The sequence below is a fragment of the Uloborus diversus genome, chromosome 3 (assembly GCF_026930045.1).
Source record: "Uloborus diversus isolate 005 chromosome 3, Udiv.v.3.1, whole genome shotgun sequence".
Taxonomy (NCBI): domain Eukaryota; kingdom Metazoa; phylum Arthropoda; class Arachnida; order Araneae; family Uloboridae; genus Uloborus; species Uloborus diversus.
In genome coordinates, this window is record NC_072733.1 from 143764461 (window position 1) to 143790978 (window position 26518).

Genomic DNA, 26518 nt, shown 5'->3' on the forward strand with positions numbered 1-26518 from the left:
ATGTTCTGTAGATGTTTTTATTTTAGATATGTATTTATTTTATATATATTTTTAGCAAATCGTCTTATAATCCTTCTTGTCACATGAACAGAACCATGCGATGACCTACCTGTACGTCTATGACGGGATTTTTACGAAAGCTATAAATGACAGTCTATGATCAATTGAATTTTATTGCAATTTGAGGAGTAATAAGTCTTGAAATTTCAAAAGCTAGCACTTTCCTTTTCTAAAACTGCAAAATCTGCAAGATTGAAATAAAAAAATGCGATGTTACCAATGCCTTGCTAAGCAGTTCTATCACCAATAGTGCCGTGTTCAGAGCAAAACGCATGAAAACCATACTTTTTAAAACACCTAAATAAGGTTTTCCTTTTTCTTTTGTCCATACCACATGACATGTCTAAATCCATAACGCATTTTACGAATATGGATTTCCCATACATTTCCAATTAAAACTGATGAAAATATGCTTCATTTATCATTGGTTTCGAGCCATAAAATTTGCTTAATGTTCCTCCGATAGTTGCCAACATTTGGCGATTTTACTCTTGTCTTAATAATTTTGACCATCACTGCAGCATATGTAACACACAGACAAAATTAAGAAGCGAAGCTTAAAAATTGCAATGCATGTGATCTATTTTTTGAAGCTGAAATGCTGAGAAAAATATGAACAGATGAAACAATGCATGGGCTTTCCAAAATTGTTTTATTAATAGTGGATTTATAAATAATTCATACAAAACTGTTTAATAAACACTAAAAAACACGATGTGCTAGGCAATAAACAAGATACACAAACTTTATCGTTAACAATACTCTTATGGTATCTAAAACATGTTAAAACAATACATACAGTTTCAACAAAACAGCATTTCTAACATTAACATCATTCGCAGTGGGACTAAAACGCAGATGAGCTATCTACAGGGCAGTTTCACGGATTGAGCGAAGTAGTGTGGGATTTGCAATATTAAGAAGTTTGGATAGGTGACCATTTGCAGTAATTTTAGTGAGTTACAAAACTAATGCAATGCTATACAAAGCAGCATTTGTATATTAAATATACGTAGATAAAAGCTCGAAAATAGATTTAATAAAATATTCATATCGAATTTTTTTATCAAACTAATCTGTAATTGGTGATATTTACCATAATATTTATCTTCTAAATTTGTTATAGGTAAAAGTCTGGTTATTTCAACATGTGATATGATGAGAAAACTTATATTACTCGTTTGTAACTCATAAGGCCTATGGAGTAATGCCGGTTACATAATTGAGTAGATTGCCGTATGTTACTGTGAAAAAAAATCGCCATTTGATCGCTCGCCAAAGACTAGACATCGCCGAAGTAGTGTTGCAATTGGCGATCGTTTGCGATTTACTATGTAAGAAAATAATTTGCCAAAGTGGATAAAAATTGTCAAATCGTCAAGGTTGAGGGTGCCGTTATAATACTGAAGTACTGACAGTTGGGTATCAACATAAGGTCTAACATTGTTCTAGATAACTCAGCTGGTTCTTATTGCACAAATTCAGGAAGCACGTAACTTCTTAAGCTCATCATATCAAACTAGTAGCGTCTTTGGTAGTCACAAAAAATAGGTTTTGCTCACGTTTTTGAGCAAAAAGTGCGCAAAAAAGCACTAAATGTTTTGCTTAAAAATCATCGTTTAACATTTAAAAATTGCGTGAAACAATGGTAAGTTGATTATTTGTGTGCTTTGCCCTTTATGCGTCGCTGTAATTCATCACAAACATACAGTTATAACACATTTTAGTAGACAATTCATTCAAGTTGTGATATAAAACACGCGAATGATTCAAAATACTTCACAATATGCACAAAACATCATAACTTTCTTATAATCACAGAATTTGACATAGAAATACATTAGCAACAATATGGAATGTATAAAGTAATAATTGCATTTTAAAGATAAAACAACAACAAAATCTATATTTTTTACAAAACAAAGTAAAGAAGTTTCATAACCTTCAAGTATTGCAATTAAAAGCATCATATTACGGGGGGGGGGAAAAGCATTTTTCCCTCTCCATATTAAATATGCACTTCAGAAACAGAAGGAATTTCAGTCTTAACATAAGTATCACTCTAATACCAGACCCAAAGTTCTCATTATTAATTGAATTTGTCTACTATACTATGTATTTGTTGGGCAGTATGTAAAAAATAAATAAATAAATAAAATAAAATAAAAAATAAAACGAAAATTTGTTTTGAAATCACGTACGCTATTAGTTGGAATGTTGATTATGAAATGAAAAAACACGTGTATAAATTTTAAGCATCATTTTTCCAAATGACCTTAATTAGTAATTACTTTGGTGAAATACACTAATGAAATTTCACCTTAACTTACCATTTCATTAAAAGCATATTGCTAAACTTGTGTCCTTCTGCTTCTGAGGCAAATTAGTGTCAGCTAACCAAGATATTTTTAATGCTTTAACCCTTGACCGGGCATGGTATCACTGGTGGTACTGGCGTTTTGAAGAAATTTTTAAAAATTGGAGGTTAACTATTACAAATCAGTTTTTTACTTAAAAAAATTCGTTCAGTTAGTATTAGCAACACTGTTTATTGTGAAATAACCAACTTGAATAGAGTTAAAAGAAGCTAGTATCCAATAGAGCGCTACGACAAGTAAGTCAAATTTTCTCATAATAAATTTAATAAGCATTTAGACATTTAGTTACTTGTTATGCTTAAACATATCCTAAACAATTTAATATCTCCGGGAGATACATTTTAATCAAAAATTTGTTTTAAAAATTCAGTTTATATGAAGGTATCACAAGTGATACCATGTGAACATAACGATATTTTTAATTCCTAAAGATATATAAAAATGCAAAAACCGAAACAAAAAAAGTATCTGTAGGATCTCTCGATGCCCCGTAAAGGGTCAAGCAAGATCTTACGGTCACAAATATGTTGTTATTATATACATGCTGTATTTCGCTTTTAAAAAATTACCTCAAACGGTCATAAACGTTATAAAATTAATTTATCGTGTTCATGAGGTCTTGAAGTATTTTTTTTTTTGTGATACAGCGTGAATATATATCATCTAATTACGTAATTAAAAATTAACTGCTTTGGTATTTAAGTATCGCGTTTAATGTGTGTGCATTCTGACAGTTGATTGATTGGACAAAAATATTAACAATAAAATAAACGAGATTTGCGCTCAAAAATGTTTTGACCTGAGCTAACTCTCGCTGTTTTCTTTTCATTTATTTAAAAAATCTGAAAAGTTGTTGAAACTATTAATTATTTAAATAAATAGATGTAAACTAGATTCTTAGTCTAAATACTGATAACTCTATCCGTAAAGCTACGCAAATCTAAACTATCGATTAGAACAAATATTTAATGACAATATATAATTGTTTCTAATTATTAGTAACTCTTTAATCTATGTCGTATTCCAATGAATGCCTACCTGATAAGATCAAATATGACTAATACTAATAACTTCGGATAAAAACATTCTAAACTAATTTATCAATAAATGAGTGCCAAGTATTTCGAGCAGCATAAAAAACAAGCTATTTAACTATAATTATTAGTTATCCATCCAACAAAACGAGAAAGAAAATGAACAAAATTTTTAAGATTGAGATTTTTTAAAGTTTTTCAAGAGCTGTTTTTTAACAATCTATTCCGTCATTAAAATCATATTTTTGATATTTTTCTCCAAGTATTTAATTTTTGGCTGTTTAAAAATATTTGAAGAAAAATTGAAAAATCGTATAGGAATCGTTATTTTACTCAGGTAAAATGTTCAAATATGAACAAATTTTTTTGTTTTGAAATTGCTCTAATTAGAAATCGAGAAATTTGCTTTTTCAACTAGAGTTTTCTCATAGTTTGAGCAAACAAATTCGCAGATTTAGTGTGAAATTTTTTGTCATATAAATCTTTTACTTTTGTTAACCGCATCAAATTTTAGGAAATATTGGTTAATACAAAATACAGTAACTCCTTGTTATATCACACCTCGTTTAAACACTCTTCAGATATATCGCGCTTTCCCTTTGCCTTTCGAAAAATTATATAAAGAATGTAACTTTACATTTGACTTCCCAGAAAAAAAAGTTATTATTCCCAGGAAAATATTTTTTTCAATTTTATTAATTGAACAAAAGCAGCATGATTTACATACACTTAATTCGTTGCAATTCAAGCTGCATCTTTTGAATAGTATTCCACCATGAAACAATGGAAATATTTACCTTTTTCTTTCATATTTTAAAAAAACAATTGGTGAACTATTTTTTTTAAAGAAAATCGTCCTTAAATAATATTAAACTAATCTTTGTTGGTGCACATGTCATTCATTTGTATGGTTGTTGAATTTTTACTTTTTAGACCTCGGTTATATCGCGTTTTCAGATATATCGCGCTTTTTTGTTGACTCCGACAGGAGCGATATCGTTTTCAGGTATATCGCGCTTTTTTGTTGTCTCCCGACAGGAACGATATAACGAAGGGTTACTGTACTTTTTAAAGATTCTATATTAGCGAGATGTTTAATGTCACACGATAAAATAAAACATTATCAAGAAGGGGAAAAAATTAATGCTTCGTTAATTCTCGCGATGAAACCGCATATTCTTCAGTTTATTGAGATCATCTGAAAGCACGCCCCGCATTTAGATGCTTCAAAATTTTAAGATTTTCTTTTAATTTTCAAAAAATTAAAGAGTTACTTCTTTGCATGGTAATCAAGACGTTGTATATCGAAACAAATTTATTTATTCCTTTCTAATGCACTGAAATACAGGAGCGATTATTTATTCCTCATTGCATGGTTCTTTCTGTGTATGTCACGCCTCTAAATTGTTTTCGTTAAAAAAATCCCGTTCAAATAAAGATTTTACGTAAGTATTTGTTTTTAATTCCGCTAGATTTCATCATTGAGTTAAATAATAGCCAGTATTATTTTCCTATGTAAAGTCATTTTCAAACGAAAAATTATTTTCTAATCCTGTGGAAAAAAAGGTCTTTATTTATTTTTTTATGGAAAAAAACAAGAGTTTCGATGCTCGGCATTAATCAAAACAAACAAAATTATGCAAAAACAATCAAACACAATAAATCATTATGTAACTAAGTTACAAATTTATATCAGTGGCTATCTTTGCATGAAATCTTTGAATAAAATACTACATAGTTTTTGCTTACCTTTTCCTTTTTTAAAAAGTTTTATTCTTTACTTTTTTCTTTTATCTGTTTTCGTCATCAGAATTCAAATCATCGCACTTTCGAAAAGACTTTAATTACTTTTTTCTGTCACGCTGAAATTAATGAACCCATTTCTTCGGCATAACATTCAAAAGTAAATTAAAAAATCTTTTTAAATGAACATAAACATGACATCATAAATCAAGTTGAAACAAATTCAAAGAAATGACAAATAGAAGCGAATCGTCAAAGAGAAAATTCTTTGTTAACTTCATTTTTCATAAAGTGAACTTAAACTATGCATGGATAGCCCGCAATAACAGGTCTGTAACTTGAATCATATGTATTTCGTTCACTTTCACATACATGTGAACCTTTTTTTGCGATTATATTTTTCTTGCGCATAACCTCAAAGAAAAATGATTTTTCCTTTAAGTAAAAAATAATACTGCTTTCACGAGAAAAGCGGTTGCTTCAATATTGCACTAATAGAATGTCACCGTGGCTGGTAAACTCAATGGGCAAAAATTCATTGTTATACTTGCTTTTAATACTTGAAAGATTACTATTTAGTTTGATGGGGAAAAGAACTTGAAAATGATTTCATTGACAAAATGCCTCCTTTTTTAAGGAAAAGGGTTACTGATTTGCCATAACATTAATTTGATTTCAAAGGCCAGTTTGTAACATAGAAAAAAATCGTTAACTGTGGAAAATTTTAACTGTCATGAACCTTCCCCTCCCCCCTTTTTTAACTAACATGAAAACTCGTTAGTTTATTGAAACGTTTTAAAATCTGCAATTCAATATAATTGAATGTATTTAGATAATTTTTTTTTTCCATTTTTAAAAATTGCTCCAAACGGGATTGCAAATTTTATTTATACCAGGTTTGGTAGTAAAAGTATCATGAAATGAGGTTATTTCAATAATTAACAATAAATATATGTAACAGTAATTTAGTGCTTTGAAATAAATAATTTTTTCGCACTAAAATATAAAAGAATAAAATGACGGCATAAGGTTTGGCTCAGCACCAATTACAAAATAAAATGGTTGATATTATTCCTTGAAAAAGTTTAAAAGAGTGGGGGTGGAGGGGGTTAGTTTTAGAAACCTAAAAGATTTAACTAAAGATTTAATGCACAGTGAAATGATTTCAAGTCCGTTATAAAAACAGTTAAGTTGGCAACTATAATTAGTTGCAAAGAGATTTGGGGGATTGAGAAAATTATGCAAGAAGAAAATATAATGTTCTTCCCGAACCAGAAACAAGAATACACTGTAGCTTGCTGAAAAAAGTATTTGTTTTCTTGTTAGTGCTCGATTCAATTATAATTTATTCCTGAAATGCAGTTGCGGCTCTTGATAATTTCCAGACTACTGCTTTGAAGTGCGCTTGGTCATAAGACATAGGGATTTGTTTTTAAAAATTATTAAACAAATAGGAAATAGAACGATCAAAATTTAAGTTTTTTGAGGGTCAAGAAAGTTTTTCTTTTCTTTTCTTTTTCTTTCTTTTTTTTAAGGAGGCAATGAATTTATTTGTTTCTTAGAAGATATATGAAAAAAAAAATGAATTTTGAAACGGAGAAAATGCAGGCATTTCTTTGAAAAGAGTGGTGAAGAAATTTATTTCATAGAAGGGGCTGGTGAAGAAACTGATTCATAAAAAGAGAAGGTAAATAAATCTATGTACCAGAAAAGGGTGCCGCCCGCCTTGTCTGGTGGTCAGAGGAGTCTAACTGCGATGGGGAGGTTTCGGGTTCGAATCCCGGCTCGGGCATGGATGTACTTTCTCTCTCCTGTCCAGTTCTTTCTTTGAATGAATATGTTGTTCTGCTGTGAATGGTTGCCTACCCTATAAACGGGTTCTTATGGCAAGTGTGTATTGTGGAAGTCGGACTTCACATAAAATTACGGTACAGTTGGAAAAATGAAGCAGCGCACCCCAAATTATCAGCCTAGCTGGCACACGATAACAAAAACCAGAAAAGGGTGTGTTGAAACATTTCTCTTCTTTTAATAAAGTGGTGAAGAATGTCTACTTGTAAAAGAGGACATGTGTTGAATTGTTTAAATTAAATAAATAAACGTGTTGAAGTGAGAAAGGTTAAAGAAATGAAGGGATGGAGAAATTTATCGTTTTGAGTGAACTAGGAGAAAAATATCGTAAATAAGTATCAATTGAAAATGCAAGAAAAAAATTGGTTTGTAAATGATAAAAATATCAAATACATGAAATAATCAATGATGTTTCCCACAGCGAACATTTAGAATTTTAAAATAATTTTTAAAGAAGCAAATAAAGTTTTATATGTCTCGTAATCCAGCAGAATCTCGTGTAATCCTCATTTGTAGTTTTCTTCTTTAACCACATGTATCGTGCCGAATTATATAAATGATAAAACATATTTACTTACAACTTTGATTATAAATAGAAAATTTGGATCATGGTTTTTATCGTTAATAAGGTGTGAATTAGTGACTTATATTTTTTTTAATTGCAACTCTTCTTTCAAACTCAGACTAATTTTTAATCATTAAATATTTAATAAATTTAATTACTCCGATATTTATCATCAATTAAAAAAAATACTAGTAATTAAAAAATCAACATTTGAACTGAAATGACGAAATTTGGGAGCAAACTGTTCAAATATGGCTGAACATAAATATGACGAAACATTTCAACATACAGGAATGTAAAAAGTAATAGTTAAAAACATTATGTAAATACTCTCTTTTAAAAAGAGTTTACACAGTTTTTCTTTCATTTCCATTTAATAAAAACATTTTCTTTGTAAATCGTCTACAACAATCATACAAGTAAGATATCAGTATGCAACTATCACATACACAATCACATTTAATAAATTAAAAAAATTATTACAATATAATGCACAGTAAAATGAAGTCTCGGTAGCGCTCATTTTCTTGATATAAATATTGCTCTAAAAAAAGAAGAGCAACAATAACTACAATCTAATTTTCTTAAATACCTTAAGTATTTTCCAACCTTTTAATTTAACAACTGTCCGAACAACTTCACATAACTAAGACACATCAGATAAAAGAAGGAACAAGACAAGTGAAAAACAATAACGCAAATTTAAATAACAACACTGATGAGGTTGGATCAATATTAAATATTGATTTTTTCTCAATCGATTACATATTTCATGATGTACTAAACATTTTTAATATGCTTATTATAACTTTGTTTTGAGACGGTATCATTGCAATTGTCCAAAAATCTTAATGTAAATAAATAACTTAAAATTCGGTTGATTCTCGTTTCAACCCAATAAAATATTTTTATGTGGATGCTGGCTTTATACACATATGAGTGAGAATTTTTTGTAACAGCAAATTGCATTTTATAATGTAGGCGGAATGCTTAAAAAGTGGAATGTTTTAGAAGTAGTGGCTAAGCTTTCTTCAGGTGGAGTTCGTAAGAAATACTTCGGCGTTAATAATCTAATCGTTGACAAGGTGTCAGTTGAAAGCTAGGCATAGAAAAGAAGCATTAAAAATCAGATGGCATGTCTTGTAAGCCAATTTTTTATTTTAAATGATTCAAGTTTCAACAATTTTGCTGATGAAATTACGAGATATCTCGCCCTGTCATTGGCGTTATTCGTGTGCACTAAGGTCAGATGAAAGCCAGGAGTTAAAAACGAGCATTAAGGCTCAGATCTCATGTCCTATATCCAAAACTTTTCCTTCATGTGATTAAAAGTTTAGCGAGAGATATATTTGGTTATAGATCGAATAAATGGGAAAATTAGTCCTATGAGCACTTTATCCGCAGGAATAACATTTTTGATGGGTGTTGCCTCTATTAATGCAAAAGTACAATTACCCGTTAAACAAAAAATTCAGTCTGTGTTTCATAAGTATAATTTTGGTATTTTGCATATTTATTGGTTGATATATTGCTGTGAGACTAGCTATTGTTCCTAAATCTTTCACAAGTTTTTTCTAAATTCAGACTCGCGCGCTTACTACAGAATATAAATTTAGACGCATATCTGCCAAATATTCTGTGGGTTGATAAAACAATAAGATAAGATAAAAACAATTTTTGGTTTTAAAAAAATAAAAGTTTTGAACTACTTGTAAAGCTACCGTTTTTGCGTACATTACAGAAAATTCTAACTGAATGTGAACTATTTATTGAAGGAAAAAGGAACAAATTTAAGGAACGATAAATTAAAGTACTCATCTGACTTTTCGTGGGTGAAACTTTTTATTTTTATCGCTCGAAAGATTTTTTAAATGTAGTAACTATTTTGTGCTTTAATGGATATTAAAACTCTAGCTAACATCTGACCCTGTTGCTGCCGGAATAGAATAAAAAAGCTGTGGTACGGTTTTTTATTGTTATTTGTCCCCTGTCTTCATTTTATCTTAAAGAGCTCGATGCCACCACTCTGCGACTTAAACCGAAGAATGAAAAGTTGTAAGATTATCCAACAAGCTCAGTATGATCCTGAAGCCATGCCTCATCTTCCGGACTAAGATGAGCATCCTCTTCACCTTCCTTGCCGCTGGCGTAAGTTCTGTGCAACCTCTTTCCCTGCCTCTCCAGCTGACTTCTCAACTCCGAAAGGGTCTGGATCAGCAGCAGCCTCCGGAATTGCACCAACTCCCTCTGAAGAATCAGCTGCTCCTCCCTTCTGAGGATCTCTTCTGCGCGGGCCTCCTGCATCCTCTGGTCCACCAAGTGCCGCTCCAGGCGCAGCCTCTGGACTTTGTCCTGCAACAGCTCTTTGGACTCTGCGAGCGACTTGCGGGGGTGAGCTGAGCTAGCTGGGGTCTCGGACAGGGGGGTTGTGCTGCAGCTGCTGTTGTCGCGATCGCTCCCGCAAGCACTGTCGGCCTGGGGGCTTCCAGTGTCGGGGGGCGGGCCTTTCGAGGAGCCTGGAAGGAGACAATAGCCTGGATCAAAATTCTCTTTTCACTTTTCAGGAGTGGGTGGGAGACTAATTGCTTGTGTTACGTAAAAAAAAGCTTTTGTTTCCTTTATCTATGCTTGACATAGAAGCTAAATCGATCTAACGAACAAAACAAGCTATTACTTTTTTTTTCGGGAAAAGATAGATCTATTCATGTCAATACGTTATGGTTCTGCACGTAAGAAAACCTGTATTAAAACCGTAAAAATTTGCCTTGTTTCAAGTTCGTGTCAATTAAACTCAAACTAGTTCAAAAAAAGTGTTTCCTTTTACTGTATGAAACTTTCGGATGAGTTAGAAATAAAAATTAAGTGTAAAAAGCAATATTTCTTCTATTATCTTCTTTATACTACACAACAATTGGTTCATTTTGACTCTTAGTTTTTCCTTCAAAAATCTGAAAACTTTGACTTTTCTATGTTGAGTTATTTTTTCTAGGATATTAGCCACAGAATATTTGTATTTAATGTTCCTCGCGGGAAAAATATGTATGTATGATATTTATTCAGGTAATTTTTTCAGCTTGAAGTATAATTCACGTATTTCACCATTAAGATATAACAAAATATCTACTTCGTAGATTTTCAATGAATTCAGTTCTAAAAGTGTTTAAGCTTTGCAATGAAATTCGTGAAAATAATTATGTTTGACGAGGGAAATCCTCTTCCTTTCTTTCCTTTAGATTTAAAAATTTAAAATGGTGTTTAATCTTGAGATGATTCATTCTGAACAAATTATGTATTATATGGCCAAAGAACTTAATGTGGTGCTTTAGTATTCAGCTGCATAGCTACAAAATTAATTTCTGCTTGCATCTGTGAAGTTTGACTGAAATAATGTACTAACAGTGGAAAGTATATATACGTAGCTAAAAATTGAAGAAAAATTTTGAATTACAGTATTGTTTTGAGGTTGCTGCAGAAAAACACTTAAAATGACATTTTCAATAAAGAAATAAACTATTTCTCGTAGGAAGTAAAATGTAGGAGAATGTGGGGCAAAATTGAAATCTTGAAATATTTACTGTGGTATTAGTGACACCTATCTGGTAATATTTTAACAATGTAGTAACACAAGTAGTCTATTCCAATCAAGAGAATTACCTCTGAAAATCAAAGAATATGAAAATAGTACAAGCAATATTCATAAATAGATACACTTATATTGTAATGTTTTGTTGTGACTGCTTTTGTTGAAAATTGCTTTTTCATTTATAAAATAATGTTCATGTTATGAACATTTTAAATGGAAATTGACAGCAACTAATATTTGATGCCAAATTTATTTATTAAATGTTAAGCTTATTTGTATTTTAAATGTTTTGTAAAATTAATCAAGTGCGTGCGGGGCAGAGTGAAATAGTTCATTTCGCTTATTTATTCAAGTATTTATTGAATCACTTACGTATTAATTAATTTATATTTCTTCATTTAATAATTCACTTATTTGTTCATTTATTCACTATTTTATTGTTTATGGCATATTAATTAATTATTTTATTTATTCATTTATTTTTTCATTATCTATTCAGTTAGTTACTCAGTCATCTGATCAAAATATGTTTCATAATCAAATAGAAAATATTTCATTACAAAAATAATCTATTTTTTCTGTGCATTATAAAACGAAAAATTTCTGCCTTTTTTGAAGGTACAAAAAAACTCAAATATAAAATAATGTTTCAATGCAAGTTTTAGTACAAAATACATTGTTCTTTCTTTATGTATTGTAATTTTCAAAAAAAAAAAAAAAAAATCTGGTTTGTTCATTTTGCGAAACGTAAGTTATCTGAACTATTTCACTTTGCCCCACATTCCCCTATTTTCTTTTAAAAAATCAAATTTCAGTTTATGTTAGAATAGTGTTTCAGACAGTGGTATAACTTTTTTTTAACTCGACTAACTATCGACAGAATTTTGTGCATATTCTTATGCATTCAAAATACCAAATTAAAAATATTCCGGATAGATATAACGTATTTTAAACAACTAATGAGTAGTTCAGTATTTAAATACTTAAAAATTTCAGTGGTAAGACAATCAACTGACTCACATTGTAAATAATTCGCTCTTCATAAATATTTTACTTTTATGCATCTTTCTCATTTGCGCGGCGTTCATAAATGGTCCTTTGAAACATGTGCAAATGGTGTAAGAGTAAAAGCCTATTAGATTCCACAAGAAAACAGAAGAAAAAGAAACTTTTCTGAATTTATTTCTTGTTTAAATAGATGGTGTTGAAAATTTTTAATTTTTTCAAACTTTAAAGTTGTAAAAATAATTTTACTAGACAGAATTTTGTGCATATTCTTATGCATTCAAAATACCAAATTAAAAATATTCCGGATAGATATAACGTATTTTAAACAACTAATGAGTAGTTCAGTATTTAAATACTTAAAAATTTCAGTGGTAAGACAATCAACTGATTCACATTGTAAATAATTCGCTCTTCATAAATATTTTACTTTTATGCATCTTTCTCATTTGCGCGGCGTTCATAAATGGTCCTTTGAAACATGTGCAAATGGTGTAAGAGTAAAAGCCTATTAGATTCCACAAGAAAACAGAAGAAAAAGAAACTTTTCTGAATTTATTTCTTGTTTAAATAGATGGTGTTGAAAATTTTTAATTTTTTCAAACTTTAAAGTTGTAAAAATAATTTTACTAGCATCTTAAAATATCGCTTGTGGTCGGATTTGTACAGAGGAAGTAATTACACTTATGTTTTCTGGACTGCTGGTCCTGAAAATTAAAAAAGATGCACTCCTCATCGTTGAACGTTGGAAGCACTAAAATCGACACGGGACAGCTTATAGCCTTGGAAAAATGATAATATAGAGTTATTTCGCTATTGGAAAATCTGTCTTAAAGAAAGCGGGGATTGTGGTCAAGAATTAGGGAGGAGGATATTTTGAGCCTTTATCGGCCCCACAGTTATCATTAAATTACCGTAAACCGGGAAGACATTGCCCAGTTTTCGAGCTTAGTCTTTTTTTTTTTTTTTTGTACTTGCTGCAAGAATATTGGAATAATAAAAATTGTGCGGTTTGGGGGAACGCAAAAGGAATCAAGATACCTAGTGCATTTCATTTTTGACTCACTTGTTGTATTTAAAAAAAATGAAAAACTGGGTGGGTAAAGTCAACCTGCTAAAAGGGTTGACATTGCCCAGTAGAGCCAACCCCCTTACAAGTCAGCCTTTTTCCACTTACATAATATTTGTACGGTTTGCATTTAGAATACTTTTCAATTAATATAAGTATATGAATTTTTTTCTCGCTAGCGCTGGTTGCTTCATGCAGCATCTAAGCCTAATTGTTTGATATTCTAAAATTTAAATTAATTGCTGACTCAACAGAAACCTGCAGATTATAGCAATATAACAACTGATCCTGCTCTCCGTAGACGTAGCAGATTGCTACCCACATTATTAAATTTTTACTGTTCAATGGTTGACTCTTTTATGTTGTTAATGGAATGTTAAACTCTTGTTGTCGTTTTTTGTACACTTATCTTCGTGCAACCTATGAGTGTAACATTTACAATTAAAACCCTATGTAGCCCATTTAATACTTTAGCTGCATTTTACGCTTCTTAAATGTAGCATGTTTTATTCTTTATTTCCTTGGTAATTATATACCTCTAACGATTCCCCTAATTGATATTATTGAGATAATTTTGTGAAAAAAATTTAATTTTTTTGTGGAAAAAGCATTAAATGGATGCCTCAGTTGCCAAATCGATTAACTCCACATTAAAAAGAAATCCTTATTTCTGTTTTAAAAGTGCTTAATGCTTAGCATGTGAATTTATATTAAAGTTTTGGTTCACAGTACATTTCTGATCCTGTGATGGCATAAAATGTAACACGAGGGCCCATACACTCCTATGGATAACGCTATCTTCTTTATCACTTTTCTCGACTTTTTGTTTTATGGAGTTAATCGTTTTGGCAAATGAAGCATCCAAATGTTTTTCAATCTAAATGCGAATTATATTATCATAATTAACTATCATAATAACAACTTGCATTATCAATGTTAGACAGCATTTTAACATGCAAGGAGGGGTGGGGGGGGGAGAAGGGAATAGCATCAGAATTTAAGTGTGAGAAATTTCTAATTTTATCACTTTTTGCTTAAACATTTCAATTAAAACTTCCTGAAAAGTTATAAAAAATCAATTTCCCGGAGCGGAAAAAAAACCCATCCGGAAAAAAACGCTTGTTTTTTCGAAATTTTCCGGGTTTTTCCGACTGTTTTCATCTCTAATGAAGACCAAGTGTAGCATATGCTCTATTCTTCTTTGTTTTGATCCCGCGAAAAGAATGACACAAGCCAAAGTTTTTATGGCAATGGTCCATCTGAAATGCACTTCAAAAGCTCATGGTTTCTATGCTAGCACTTGCTAAAAGAAAAAGGAAATAAAAGAAAAAGGAAGAAAAAATTAAATTAAAACGTGAAAAAAGAAGGAAAACGCTGAAGACAGAAAATCAAAAGCAGTTAAGTCAATACTTCTTTGAAGAATGTCTGCTAAATGAGACGGTATAACTAATGATGGGCAAGATGAAACCTGCATTTTTCTTACATCGCTTTGTCTGTACAGAGAGATGAATACAGCTCTCGAAATGCCAAGGATGGGCCCATGTTGCTCGTTAGAGTTGTGAGAAAGAAGATGACAATTAGTCTGCATTGTTTGATTGTAACAACTTTTTCGTATGCACTCATAAAAATATCATTATTTTGTGTTGCTTTTTGTGCATTTTGTATCACCCTTCCCTTTTCTTCCCACTAGGCTTTTGACTTTTTGGTCTAGCCTGTTTTTCAAATTTAAGTTTTACGGTGCCCGGCCTTTTTTCAAGGCTGACATAAAATCAGTAATAAAATAGCTATGCATATTGATGCTTCCGAAATTAGACCATTGAAGGCCATTAGAAATTATGCTAACTAATCTTTGTCCTTAAAATCTCCCGAAATGTCTTTTAATTTCTCGCCATAGCTCGATTTCACTCCACTTTCCGTTTATAATAAAAATCGCAGTAACGATAAACTTACAATAGCATTTGCCTTTTGTCATGACGAATGGGAAACTTCCATCTTTCATGTGCCATTTGAACTTCGCTCTCTCGGGACGTCATTCAAGTGCCATTGTAGACTGTCTCTAAGATGTCGTTTATTTCATGTGCCATTACAGATATTTTAGCGTTTCCGATATATTATGGTGTGTGAAAGGGTTCATGTTTAGACAGCGATGTTAATTATGTAAGTCAATCAGTTTTAGTTTCTATGATTGAAGTTAAGGTAAGGGCAAAGAACAAAGGGATGATTGAGACTTTTAAGGACAGTATGTTAAAACTTATGAAACGATTTACTTACGCATCACTTCAAGTGATAACTCATCTTGTTCTTCAGAATGGACATAGTAATCGGAATAGGCCTTATAACATTACGGTGTGTCAAAGGGTTAATATTTAGAAAGCGATGTTAATTAAGTAAGTCAATCAGGTTTGCTTTCTCTGATATGAAGTTAAGGTAAGGGAATAAAGAATAAAGGGATGATTGAGGCATTTAAGGACAGTATGTTGAGAAATTAAAACTTCTGAATCGATTTACTTACGCATCACTTCAAGTGGTAACTCATCTTGTTCTTCGGAATGGACATAGTCTTCGGAATAGGCCTCGTCGCTGCTTTCACCATCATCTTGAGTAGTTGTTTCCACGAGGTTAGTTGTCAGCTCCCTGAAGTCCATCCAGGCGCTTCTGGGAATGGGACGGCAATAAGTCACTGGGCAGTAAGGCTTGTCCTCGTCGTCACCGCCACTGTAGGACAGACGATCGGGCTCGACCACTGGCCGTTGTCTGTGCACGGCACGTTCGAGAGTGACTCGGGGCAGTCGTTTCGATGACGGACTTCTGCCATTCAGGCGTAGACCAGTCCAAGGCTCTCCGGAGTAACCTGCAGAAAAAATGAACGAAAATGCACTGAAAATGGAAAAAATAGAGTTAGCATAATGTGACGTAAGACTTTATTTCTGGAATGTCTCTGAATATCATTAAACGTACAGTTTTCATGACCGAACATTGAGCTTCATGGTTGATCTCTGCAGATCAATAAAAATTTAGATTGTATAATAGGACATTAGACTTCATGGCTAATCTCTGAGCATCAGTAAAAACTGAAATAATTACATGCAATGATCTTTAGAACTACAGTAGAGTCTCAAAAATCCAATGAAATTGGGGCTCGCGCCAGCTTGGATTAATGAAAACTCGAATTATCCGAAAAAATCTTTGGGCTCTATAAGGACATGCACCGTTTACTTCCTTAGGCAATGAAGAAGAAATATTGTCTGCTCGTAAAATTTATCACTCAAGTTTCAAAATAAATTTATGTTTTAACTAACCCCAAACGAGTTAATACATAGTGAAAATTGAGCTTCAAATCTTTAGAATAATGTAAAAGTACAATTAATGCTTTTACTAGAACTAAAAAACAGTTTTATTTGGTGTGAATAATGCAGTTGATAGCGTAGTTAAAAATTGCGCCAAGATAAACAATCATAATTTTACACCTACGAAAAGATATCATGCGGTAATGAATATTAAAATTAATCTTATATCTCTTTATCACTTTACGATATAGAAGAGATAGACGCTGGAAAGAGTTCGATTTCAGATTATTACAGAGGAGAGAAAGAGAGAGAAATCTCGTTTTTTATTTAAAAAATCAAATTTTATCACCCAGTTTAATTACAATAATCAGTAAAAATATTAGGCTAAACTTTCTATCTATCACTGTTCAAGGCATGAAGCATTTGTAAACTATTTTGCTTGTTACTCTTAAAAGTTTAGAGGAATCTTCTAGGAGTTTTGTATCAAATGCTTTGCAACTCACCAGAGTTTCGTGGACTTACAGATCGTAGTGATCAAGTATAAGCTATTACCACATTGATATTCAACATTTTAGAAATTCTAAAAATAGTTTCCAAATTGACGTGTAACACAAATCCTAGTATTGCTGCAGACCAAAGTAAATAAATCGTGCCTTTAGAATGTTTAATACTACTTGAAGGACATTTTAGTTCGTATCGTGTAATAACAAAATAAATACATAAATCTGAAGTCGAAAAAAAACAACAAACGAAAAGCAACTTATGTCTGCATCCTGGTTTTAAATAGTAAATTCCTACTAATTTTGGGTCGAGAAAAACGAATATGGCAGTGGATTTTTATTATTAGCTCTCATTTTCAAGGTACACAAAAGCCCGCTAGAGAAAGATGCACAACAACCACACATTGATTTGAAGATAAGATTAAAAGGGGAAAAAAAATCCTGTGCAATAAATGTTATTAAATGGATCCTGTATTATTAAACAATGTTTATTTTTCCGAAGCAGTGGTTGATTTTGGTCTATTGCTTTAAACGCTTCATTTTCAATAGCTTTTTGTACGTCAAAGAATGTTCTCTTGTAATAGTTCAGCAGCATTTAGTGACAATTATTGACTCAGTTCAATGACCCTGATATCTGCGTTCCTTCGTAAAGACACCTTGACGAAACCTTTCTTCATGCCCATCGCTGATAGTTTCTGGTTTTGAGCAAAATATCCTGGAGGAAGTGAAAAAATAGAGTTTCAGAACGATATCATTCAATGGTCTCAGAACTTCCGTAGGAATTTTTTGACCAACTATTTTTAGTTCTCGTCTTCTCTGCTGCTTAGAAATACATGTAATACACCCTTGAAGGCTTCTTAGGTGTTCGTTTTCTTCCCTTGCAATTTTTTTTTCAAAAGCAGTGATTTTCATAACTGCGCGTATTTGAAGAGCCGTCAAAAATTATCTCAACCTTAGCTTCAATATATCTTGGAAATTTCCCTCTAATTTATAAGAAAAGCATTTTTTTTCACAGCTTTCACAAAATTCTTCATTATTCCTAGCAGAATGAGCATGGGGTTTAAGCAGAAGTGGGTGTAACTACTAAAGCCTTATTTTTGGCATTTCTCTTCCCAAAATTTAAATTTCCTGAAGTCCATTTCGGTTGAAGTTAAGCAGACAGTCAGTCCCATGCGTAGGGGGGGGGGGGGGCTTCTATCTGCGGGAGGAATACAAAAGCATTCGTGAGATTTCACTGCCCTAGTTGGTTCTTTATCTTGAAAACTAGAGCTAATAAGAACTTTTTATGGTGATTTTCGTGTTTAGCGAAGCAAAATACTTCGAAAATAGCTATTTTTGAACCGGATGCATTTTTGGTGTTGACTAGTGTAATTGACCAGATACGTTCCTGAAAAGTAGCTCAATATTCAAAATGTCCATATTGAAATGCAATACGAATTTGTTCACGTCTAGGCATCTACAAAATATAATTCAGTAGCTGTTTTTGGTAAGTTGTCCCACTCCTGTCTCAGGCATTGAACGAGAAGTATTCACTTTTCTTAGGTGATATTTTTGAGTAACAGTTGCAAATAAGGGAAGTTTGGGCAAAACAAAATGGTACCTTTTTTTTTTCTCTCTGAAGTCCACCCATTAGACAATACTTTTTGTTATGTTTATTGCAGATGTACCTGCTTGCTGTCAGATAATGGTTACTTCAAAAGATAAGGTTCATAATTCTACAATCAACTTTGAAGCTTGGGTAATCAAGTTGTGGGAATAGCTTGTGGTAAGTCAGTAGCATTTTTGTTAAGTATAACTAAAGGACCTTCTAATTAATGGTGTATATATTACATAATTTTTACTCCTGCTCAGTACAGCGTTTGTTTATTTCATGCAAGGAATATTTTTGATTTTAAGTTTTATGAACATCTATCTGTGCATGCGGTAGAAAAAGAAACATTTTATTCCTACATGTCTTTGCCAATTGAAAGTCTTCCTGCAGTAATAACTGTGAGACGGACGAGATCATTCGCGATAGTTTTAGTGAAAAAAAGAAGTTCGATTTACTGAAATAAATCACATTAAACCCTTTTATGTTTTCTGAATGATAAATTAGCATAATCTCGTGCCTTATAAGTCGCTGCCCACAGTCGGGCATTAGATTAAAACTAATGCCTTTTGTTAATTTGCGCATTTATTCTCGAGCAGAATATTTGAAATGACTCTCTAATCAAGAGACACCCTGGCGAGGAAGTGCTTTTAGCGAAGCAAAAGCAGATACTCTCAAAAAGACATATTTTCAGGTGCATTATCCTTATCACAAACGTTTGGTTTCTTTTTTTTTGGTATATTACCACCTGCTGCCGCACAACGTTAACCACTTCCCTGCAGTGTGCTGGCTTCTTATAATGTTACTTTTTGGAGCATTTTATTTATATTCCAATCGCTATTCTGCCATCTCCATGTTTTCATCTGCTAGACCTCATATATTTTAAAATGAAAAAAAAAAAAAAAAAAAAAAAGAAAGAAAGAAAGAAACCACGTAGCAGTAGTGGTTAGAGCTGCTTTCGTGTGTATAACCAAAATGTAACTCTAGTGCAGTAGTGCGAGCTCTAGTTAAATTGCAGCTCTTTGTGCCCAAAACGCAAACTTTGGCATAAGCGTTTTAGGCTTTCCTCTGCAGCACGTAAACAAATTAATTACTTATTCCTTGGTTTTGAGGCTGAATTGATTCGCAGTCGTTGTCGCTAGCTAGGTTTAGTCCAACAGTGTAATATCATTAATATATTAAGTCATATACACAATACAACGGAAAGTGCTGGGACGCTTTCAAAGAACCACGTTTTTACGAATGTTTTGAGAAATAAGAGGCTCTAGATATCGAGCCTGAGTGTTTTTTATGAGTTGCCATATCACCTTGGGTTTTAAATTATGAATGTCACTGACTGCTATCTTTCGCGCATTCACAGTGGAAAATTGCAGACTAAGTTCGTATTTCAAATTTTAGTTCAATGATTCTTTTGTACGCTGTCATATTTTCTAAAAGTTAAGTAAGGTGTGACCAAAACTCTGCGTGTTATGAGCCAAAAACCTTGAACTGAAGATGAAAGAAATGCTTTCATCTTCGTGAATATAAGTGATACTTTCATGTAAATACAAAAAATAACTACACGTTGTAAGTAAATTTATTTCCGAATTGTATTGCATATTTCCACCTATTAAAGATGAAGGATGAATAAAAAATATTTTTTTGTTTCCTCTATTTGACGCTGATCTCCTAAACGCATGAGTGAGTTAATTCTTATTAGAAAAAGACAGCTGGAGCATACATTTTGTACAACAAAAGTACTGAAAAATTAGTCTCTTATTCCTCAAGAAATCCGTAAAAATGCAAATTTTTTTAAAGGTGTTCCAATACATTTGATTACCTATTGTATTTCAAAAGTTAAATTCTAATCACTTGTGAACATCTATATGACAATTTCAATTTAGAAATATTTTGAAAACATTTCTTCTTTGAAATGTTCCTGAGAATATAACGTCATTCATTACATTAATTTGGCCTAGTTAAACATCTATAATCAAGTAGAGTTGAAATATTGAAATGTTTTTCTTTTAGCATACAAAAGAATAGTTGTATGGAAGGAAAAAAAGGGGGGGGGGAGGATTGCGCTTATTCTACTAAAAATATTGGAGTCGAGGGCATTGAAGGAAATTTCATACGGAAATTTTTATAAAATATAAATTCAAAAAATTCAACTGATTTCCATAGGCTCGTTGCTCGCTCATAGCAATTAAACTCAAAATTGTAGCATTGCTCTTAGTTCTGAATTTCCATGACTGGCGTTGCAATGAGAGTGATTTGAGTCGAATAACATCTAAACTGTATATTCAGTAAATTACCGCCCAATAGCCAGGGCTAAAGCAGAAATACGTGAAATACACCGCCAGCTCAGTCATTTCCAGCCGAGGACTGCTTTAGCCCTGGCTATTGGGCGGTAATTTACTGAATATACCTTGCCTCGCGTTCAATCTTCGAGTTGAACCGAACCATTGCTTCGGACACTCGTCTGGTCTGCTAATTCTATATTAGCTACCAGTTTGTTTCGCACTCTTGGCTTCCTTAAGAGGTTTTCCATCTCCAGCTCAGTCACTTTCCTATGCCGGGCTGTTGAGTGCTAATAAGCACGAAACTGCAGTCCTCGGCTGGAAATGACTGAGCTGGCGGTGTATTTCACGTAACATCTAAACAGATTTGTTTTATCTTTAATAAAGTCAATTCATTTTGAATTTTAGTTAATAAAGTGTGCAGAAATGCTTATTGTTACTATTAACCTACCACAGCTTTTCCTCAGCTACCTTGCGGTTTAAGGTTATCTAAGATTCAAGAAGTTTTGTTTAATCTTAAAAAAAGATTAAATGCTTCAACAAAGATTTTATGATTCTCTGTTGCTTTAAATACCATGAATGGCTAAAACTAGGTTGTAAAAAAAAGCAATAGTTAAAGAGGACAAGAAAAAGTCTTAAAAAGATAGTTTTATTTTTCATATGTTGAATAATCATCTTCTCCTTAATCATTACCGTCAAATAACTAATTGGAACATCGTAAGCGCTTGTGATTATTGATCTTTCACGAAAGCTTTAATTATTTCCACAATTAAATATTTAATGGAGGCTCTTTACAAGAACTGATCTTTTATTGAAAAGATCAGAATACTAATTATGCTACTTATTTTGTTGCTAATAATGGCTTTCGGAATAAAAAGAAATGAATTCATTAAAGTTAAAATTCATCGCTCTAAAAATTGGCCGAAGATTACATAATAAGTAAAACTTTAATTGTACCACCAATCCGTTTGCATTTCTCGATGTGTATAGATAGATGTGTGTGTTTCTAGATGTGTATAAAACCTTTGTTTCAAATATACTATACATTCAAACCGATGCAAGTGTTATATTATTGGAAGAAGTAACTTATTTTCTGCAGTTTCTCTCTCAATGCTAGTTATAATTTTGTTTATGATTTGAATTGACAGAAAAACTTAAAAGCAACTAATGGTAGTATAATAACGCCATGCTTAAAGTCATACTAAAATACTGGTTGATTCAAAAAGGTGGACTCAACTTCACAATTTCCAATTGCTGTATTTTCTGTATAACACATTGTACTTACAAATTAATTGTGATTATACATACACGGAAGTTCACAAATGTTTAAGCCTTTTCTGGCAGCACGGCACATCTAGACGGTTATCGAATTCATCCCACGTTCGATGACGAATATCTTGCGTCACTGAGTTCATCCCCGCTGTGATACTGTTTCGTATGTTATTCAAATCTGTCGCAAAAGGTGTAGCGTGAACCGTTTCTTTCACGACCCCCACAAGAAAAAGTCGCAGGGAGTGAGAACAGGGAACCTAGGTGGCCAGTTCAACTGCAAGCCATGTCGAATGCAAATGATAAAGTTAGCAATTCAATAACAATTGACCCCGAAGCACAGTACGATTCTGGAGCACTCTAGTCTTTAGCATCCAAAACTTTAAAGTGTCCTGTTTCAAATGTACCTGACAGAATTCAAGTACAACGTATTGTGAGGGATGTATAACAACTTGAATTTGTGTCTATCTATTTGAATTATCCTGTTTCGCGGAAAGCACGAGTAACTCTTCCCATGGATAATGTTATCATGCGTCTGAAATTATCTTGAACAGTCAAAGATTGAAATCAGATTCAGAGAAAATAACTGTCTGATATTGATAGCTGAAATGTATAAACGCCGTATGTATACATATATTTTATATATATATTTTATCTAGTTGCTAGCAAGACAAGGCAATTCATTGTCTTTGATTGAGATACACCATTTGTTGCGTTATTTTTCACCAGTCGTACGAGTGCTAGTTTTAAGTGTAATACTTCTGTCACTTGGTGTTCATTGCTATCGGAAATAAGCAAAATGAAATGGCAATTTGATGGGCCGATTTTTTAAATCAGTGACCGCATATTTCAGAAAATACTTTACACTAGCAGTTCTTGTGCTTATAGTTCATAGGTAAGTAGTGTGTCAATCCCGGATCGATAAAAGGGAATTAATTTTGAAGCAATTATCTCGGAAAGGCATTTTAGGTATCAGCAAAGTTTTCAAGGTTTTTTCTTTTTTTTTTTTTGCCTTACAACGACCGGAATAAAGAAAAATCAGATGGTGCTGTGTCGAGAGTGTTTGCCAGTGCTTTTCTTCAACAGCAGAGCGTGATTCTGAATCATGATTATGCTCGACTAAACTGCGCAAAAAGAACCGTGGGAAAAAAAAATAAGGAACTGCGGGAAGTTGACTCCCCTAGCGTAGTCATTTGACATTGCACCATCCTATTTTTCTTTATTACAATCACTTTGTATCAAAAAACTTTAAAAGTTGCCAGTTATCAGAAGTGCCATTTTTAGATATTTTACTCAAGAACAAATTGGTTTTCATTGGATAGGATTGAAATGTTGCTCCCCAGATAGGAAAAAGTTATTGATTCTGAGGGTAATTTGTTACACCATAGATAGAAAATCAGAACTTCATAAAAAGTTAGAATTTGAAACAAAAGACATTCTTTTCCATTTTTCGTCTTAATATTAAATACCGTACATCCAGTTCAATACCGCATAAATGCAAGTTACATAATTTTATAGCAGAAGGAAATCAAACAATTGTGCATGAACTCAAGGCTAGTTTCATAGGGCCTTATCTGAAAATACGCTATAATAGGGTAATTCAGACTACCCGCCCCCCGCCCCCTCCCGATTAAATACTCAAATTATATTATTAAATACTCCAATTATTTTTCATAACTACACCCATAAAGTGCACTAGTGGGTATTTTTTCTGAGGCAATGCTGTACAAAGAACTTACTGGATTAATTGATAGTAGATTTCTACCGAAATTTACCATTTTAAAGGAGTCACATTTAAGCCCTATTAGGCGTTTTATTCCTGGTCGATTTGGTGCTTTTAAATGACACCCAAGAAGTTTCAGAAATTTTTCGTACCCAAAACATTATATACTTCAGCATGACTTCCCCTCACCCCTAAAACGGTGGGCTATATCCACCGTTGGTGTACTTATGTAATGACTTGTGTTAGTTTGATACATCAATTCTGTTTTTAATTGATTACATTATGCTCAGCGATGTTATTTCGAATGGGGCATATTACTTGAGAGAGTGGGGTGAATTTCCTGACTTTCAGGGTAATACGCCCTAAAGTTGCAATTTTGTTAGTATTTGTTAGTACTGAAGAAATTTACATAACATATCGAAACATCTCGACCATTGTTGAGAAAGTTAGGTCTTTCGTTTATAAAAAATCTATTCATTTCAAAAAATGTTTCTTTTTAGACCGTACATGGTACGCTGACTTATCCTATTATACTTAGACTTTGAAACGACATGCATTCACGAGTGAATAACATGTTATTACTGCAATATAGTCTTTAACTCAAAAATAAAAATGAACACTTATAGCGGTATTGAACTGAATGTACGACACATTAAACTTCATCTCAAAAAAAGTTGATGTTGAAAATTTCACTCTATATTAATGTGTACGTTCGTACCTTCCCATAAACTTCCACTGGATTGGCTGCCGAATCCACTGCCAGCGATGGATTCTGAGCTTTCCGACCCGATGGAAGAAGATCGAATTCCTCCTACCCATCCACATTCCACGCCGGACGAGGTCTTCGGCGAAGGCAGCCAAGGATTCGTCCGGATCCGGCATCGCACACGCGGGGATCCGGAATCCAGAGCCGTCGAGGACCCGTAGCTAGCCGGCTGTGGGCTGCTCAGCGGTGGGAGTCCGGGATCCAGGAAGCTGGTCCGGATGTGTAACCGGCTACCGGCTAGAGCGTCCGGGGCGCGGAGCAGCGGATGTGGCGAGGGCGGGTGCTTGATGCGATGTGGGGTGCTTCCGGCAGAGTGGGGCAGGTCTTTTCCCAAGGGCTCGATTTTGTGCAGGGGTGTGCTTGGGGTGCTTTCGTCCCGGCGTCGAGGGATATCTGCCCCGCAGTTGATGGTAAGGCCATCTTTCTCTTTCTTGGTCTTCCTCCGAGATCGACCAATATGGACCTCGACCCACCGAATCAGCTTCATCCCGAAAGCTGGACAATGTCTAGAAAAAAAAACTGGAATTTAACATACCGTCACAGTTCATTGTTTATATTTCATTTCAGCTGATTATTAAGTTAAAATATACCTTCGTACCGAATGTAAAGGTGTAGAAGTTCAGCGTGATGTGCACAAACTAATTACAAAAATTATAAATTTGTGTCTTCACGTTTGATTTTTGCTGCGTACTTCCAAGTTTTGCCTCATTTAATACGGTCGTTTTCAGTTTATCAATTGACTATCGAGATCATTTGAATTACGATCACATATTTGCTCTTGTTCTCTTATTTGTCCTGCATCGGCAATTTTTTTAATTACCTAGAGATAATGAAAGTAGTACCAATCAAGCTACAATTAGTGATATTTAGAGAGTTAACAATTAGTGCATCAATACTTGCTTGCTCCTTCTTATCAAAATTCCTTTGCACTTTGACGTGAAACTAAAGTAGATTTTAAACTATCTGTATGTAACATGTAAACTGAAAATAAAATTTTAGTATGATTATAATTATACATTTGAGAGTTCTATCACTGATTTTGAAGATGTCGTATTATGTGTATATTGCATGTAGTTCTGCTTTAGCCCTGTCTTAGGGGCGGTAATTTACTGCTAAATACCCAAGCTTTGCCTTCCATTCACGAGTCTAACCGCACCATGCTGCGAACACTCGCAGGTGAAATAAATTTACTTTATCGACCAGTTTGTCGACGCTCTCAGCTGCAATGAGATGACATCTACTTCCAGCTAGGTTATTCACTATTCCAGACTGAAGATTTCTAATAAGAACGAAACTACAGTCTCTGGATGGGATAACCGGGCTCTCTGGTATATATTGCTTGCAGTTCTGCCTTAGCCTTGGCTCAGGGGTTGTGACTTACCTGTTTTGTTAAAACGCAAATAATTCCGCAAGTAGTTTTGTGTACATTCTTTGCATATGTAGGGAGGAAAGGGAGGGAACATGTGAACATGTCTTCCCTTTATTTATTTATTTATTTTTTTTTTGAAAAGTATTATCAATTATATTGCGGGTTTTGTAACCTACACTTTGTCAGTTTAAAATGGCCAGTAATATGTCAATAAGAAAATATTTTTCTCACATTTATAACCCACCTCCGAGTTGAATTTAAAATTTTTGTTGCACGTTTTGATCACAGGAGTGATAAGAAAAATCCTTGTAAGAGTAAGCAATACAAAGAATATTTTATCATACATATGAAGATAATTCTTATTGTGTACAATGGAGTTTTGACTTACACGAGGGATGCGTTCCAACAGCACTTGAGCAATCCGAATTTCGTGATATTAAAAAGATTCC

At 33.1% G+C, this 26518-nt stretch overlaps 1 protein-coding gene across 1 annotated transcript; it reads right to left on the reverse strand.

Annotated features, from left to right (window-relative positions):
* Nucleotides 1-9692: 9692 nt before the first annotated feature.
* On the reverse strand, nucleotides 9693-25187 carry LOC129218974 (uncharacterized). Its single transcript, XM_054853292.1, has 3 exons — nucleotides 24653-25187; nucleotides 15801-16139; nucleotides 9693-10147 (listed from the first exon to the last, which is right to left on the reverse strand). The coding sequence occupies exons 1-3, from the start codon at nucleotides 25185-25187 to the stop codon at nucleotides 9693-9695; spliced, it is 1329 nt and encodes a 442-aa protein (XP_054709267.1).
* Nucleotides 25188-26518: the final 1331 nt, after the last annotated feature.